At 34.1% G+C, this 1,962-nt stretch overlaps 1 protein-coding gene across 1 annotated transcript; it reads left to right on the top strand.

The window, feature by feature from the left end:
- Positions 1 to 332: 332 nt before the first annotated feature.
- LOC111379524 lies at positions 333 to 1,927 on the top strand (the record flags this gene model as incomplete). Its single annotated transcript, XM_023002915.1, has 4 exons — positions 333 to 358; positions 419 to 688; positions 1,200 to 1,499; positions 1,766 to 1,927. Coding segments are annotated over 4 exons (758 nt in total), but the record flags the coding sequence as incomplete, so codon positions are not given.
- Positions 1,928 to 1,962: the final 35 nt, after the last annotated feature.

Genomic DNA, 1,962 nt, shown 5'->3' with positions numbered 1-1,962 from the left:
AATCATCACATGTTTTAACGAAACTGAAGTGTTATAGTTATTTCCTTCATTTTAATTCATCATATGCTTGTTATTACCTTACATGTTTCTTTTTACTATGTTAGAGTATCGTTGACACAATCCAAAATTTTTTTAAAATTGCGATCAACTTACCACCAATTCAGAAAATGGGATCATTCCTAAGGGTGTAATTCTACAATTTTCGTCAAAATTTCACTTCTCAGGTAAGCAATGACTTGCCCTAAATTGTTATTGAAGAGATTGGAAATGTTTGAAGCCTTGTCGGCTTATATAATTGCGGCCTGATCGGCTTATATGATTGCTTATTGTAGGAGGAATAATTGCACAGGCGTACATAGTAACTATATTAGAAACTATAATTGTGAGATGATTGAGATATTTTGTAATTATTTTTTAGATTAATCATTGGACATTAGATATACACTCCTACACTATGCTTCCTAAATATGAGTCTGGTACTCAAAAGAGGGAAATGATAAGAAATGATATTGCATTAATTCAAAGTCAAGCAGGGTATATCAACAAGTTCTTCAAAACCAACAATGTGAATGCGTTGAATGAGGATGAAGTAGAGATTCAACATGCCCATGTTAATGAAGTAAATGATAAGGATGAAGAAGTGAGTTACCCTGCCTACGTTAATGAAGTAGATGATAAGGAAAAAGAAGTGATGAAATTCGCCTCTAATAATGAAGAAGATGATAAGGAAGAAGAGGGTTGCTTTTCTCTAAATTTGGATAATCTCGAGAATTGGAAAATCATTGATCAAAGAACAAAGGATTACTTAGTTGAAAGGGGTCTAAGAAGAGTTGATGACATCTCGTTTTCGAGAGACTATACAAATCGACATTTTGATTCTTCACAATATAAGTGATTGCTACCAAATGGACAAAGGTTGAATTGTTGATAAATGTAGAAAGAGAACATTGAAGACACAGATCAACAAGGATAATCGTTATTGTGAAAAGACTCACGAAAAACACTTTGTCATTTCGAGGAGATGATGAGAGGCTACATGTTGAGAACAATGGCATGTTTTTACAAATGGTGGAAATGGTTAGTGAGTTTGATCCAGTAATGTAAGAGCACCTTTGACGGGCTAAAGAAAGAGAGATTCAATATACGTATATTGGAAGAAAAAAAACCAGAATGAGTTGATATAGTTCTTGGCTAATTAGGTGGGAAGTTCAATTGTCAAGAAAGTTAAACATGCAAAATATTTTGCAGTTATAATTGATTGTACTCCAGATGCAAGTTACGAGGAGCAAATGTCTTTAATTGTACGATTTGTAGATTATTCGGTAAACTTACCTACAGTTGAAGAACGTTGGCTTGAATTTTTGAATGTAGATGACACAACAGGACTTGGACTTGCAATCGAGCTTCTAAAGGTTTTGATAGAACTGAATCTGGATATTGATGACATTAGAGGGCAAGGATATGACAACGAATCTAACATGAGCGGGAAGCACAAAGGTGTACAAAAAAAATACATGAAATGAATCCCCAAGCTTTCTATACTCCATGTGGTGCTCATAGTCTAAATCTAACATTATGTGATATAGTGAATTGTTGTTCCAAAGCTGTATCCTTCTTCGAAGTGATACAACATATCTACACATTGTTTTCCTATTCTACCAAGCGATGAAAATTTTTCAAAGATAATCTACAGAGGTTGACAGTGAAGCCATTGTCACAAACACGTTGAAAAAGTCATGTTGAGAGTGTGAAGCCTATAATGCAGCAAACTGCACAGATAAGAGATGCATTACTTGATTTGATAGAAAGTAATGAAGATCTTAAAGTGAAGAGTGAAGTTGAGTCGTTAGCAACACATGAATTTCAGAATTTTGAGTTATTGTTTGGCATGGTAGTCTGGTACAGGTTGTTGCATGCTATCAATATTGTGAGTAAATTTCTGCAAATCGAAACCATGGATAT

The sequence above is a fragment of the Olea europaea genome, unplaced genomic scaffold (genome assembly GCF_002742605.1).
Source record: "Olea europaea var. sylvestris unplaced genomic scaffold, O_europaea_v1 scaffold19999, whole genome shotgun sequence".
Lineage (NCBI taxonomy): Eukaryota > Viridiplantae > Streptophyta > Magnoliopsida > Lamiales > Oleaceae > Olea > Olea europaea.
This window is presented reverse-complemented; position numbering and strand designations above follow the sequence as displayed.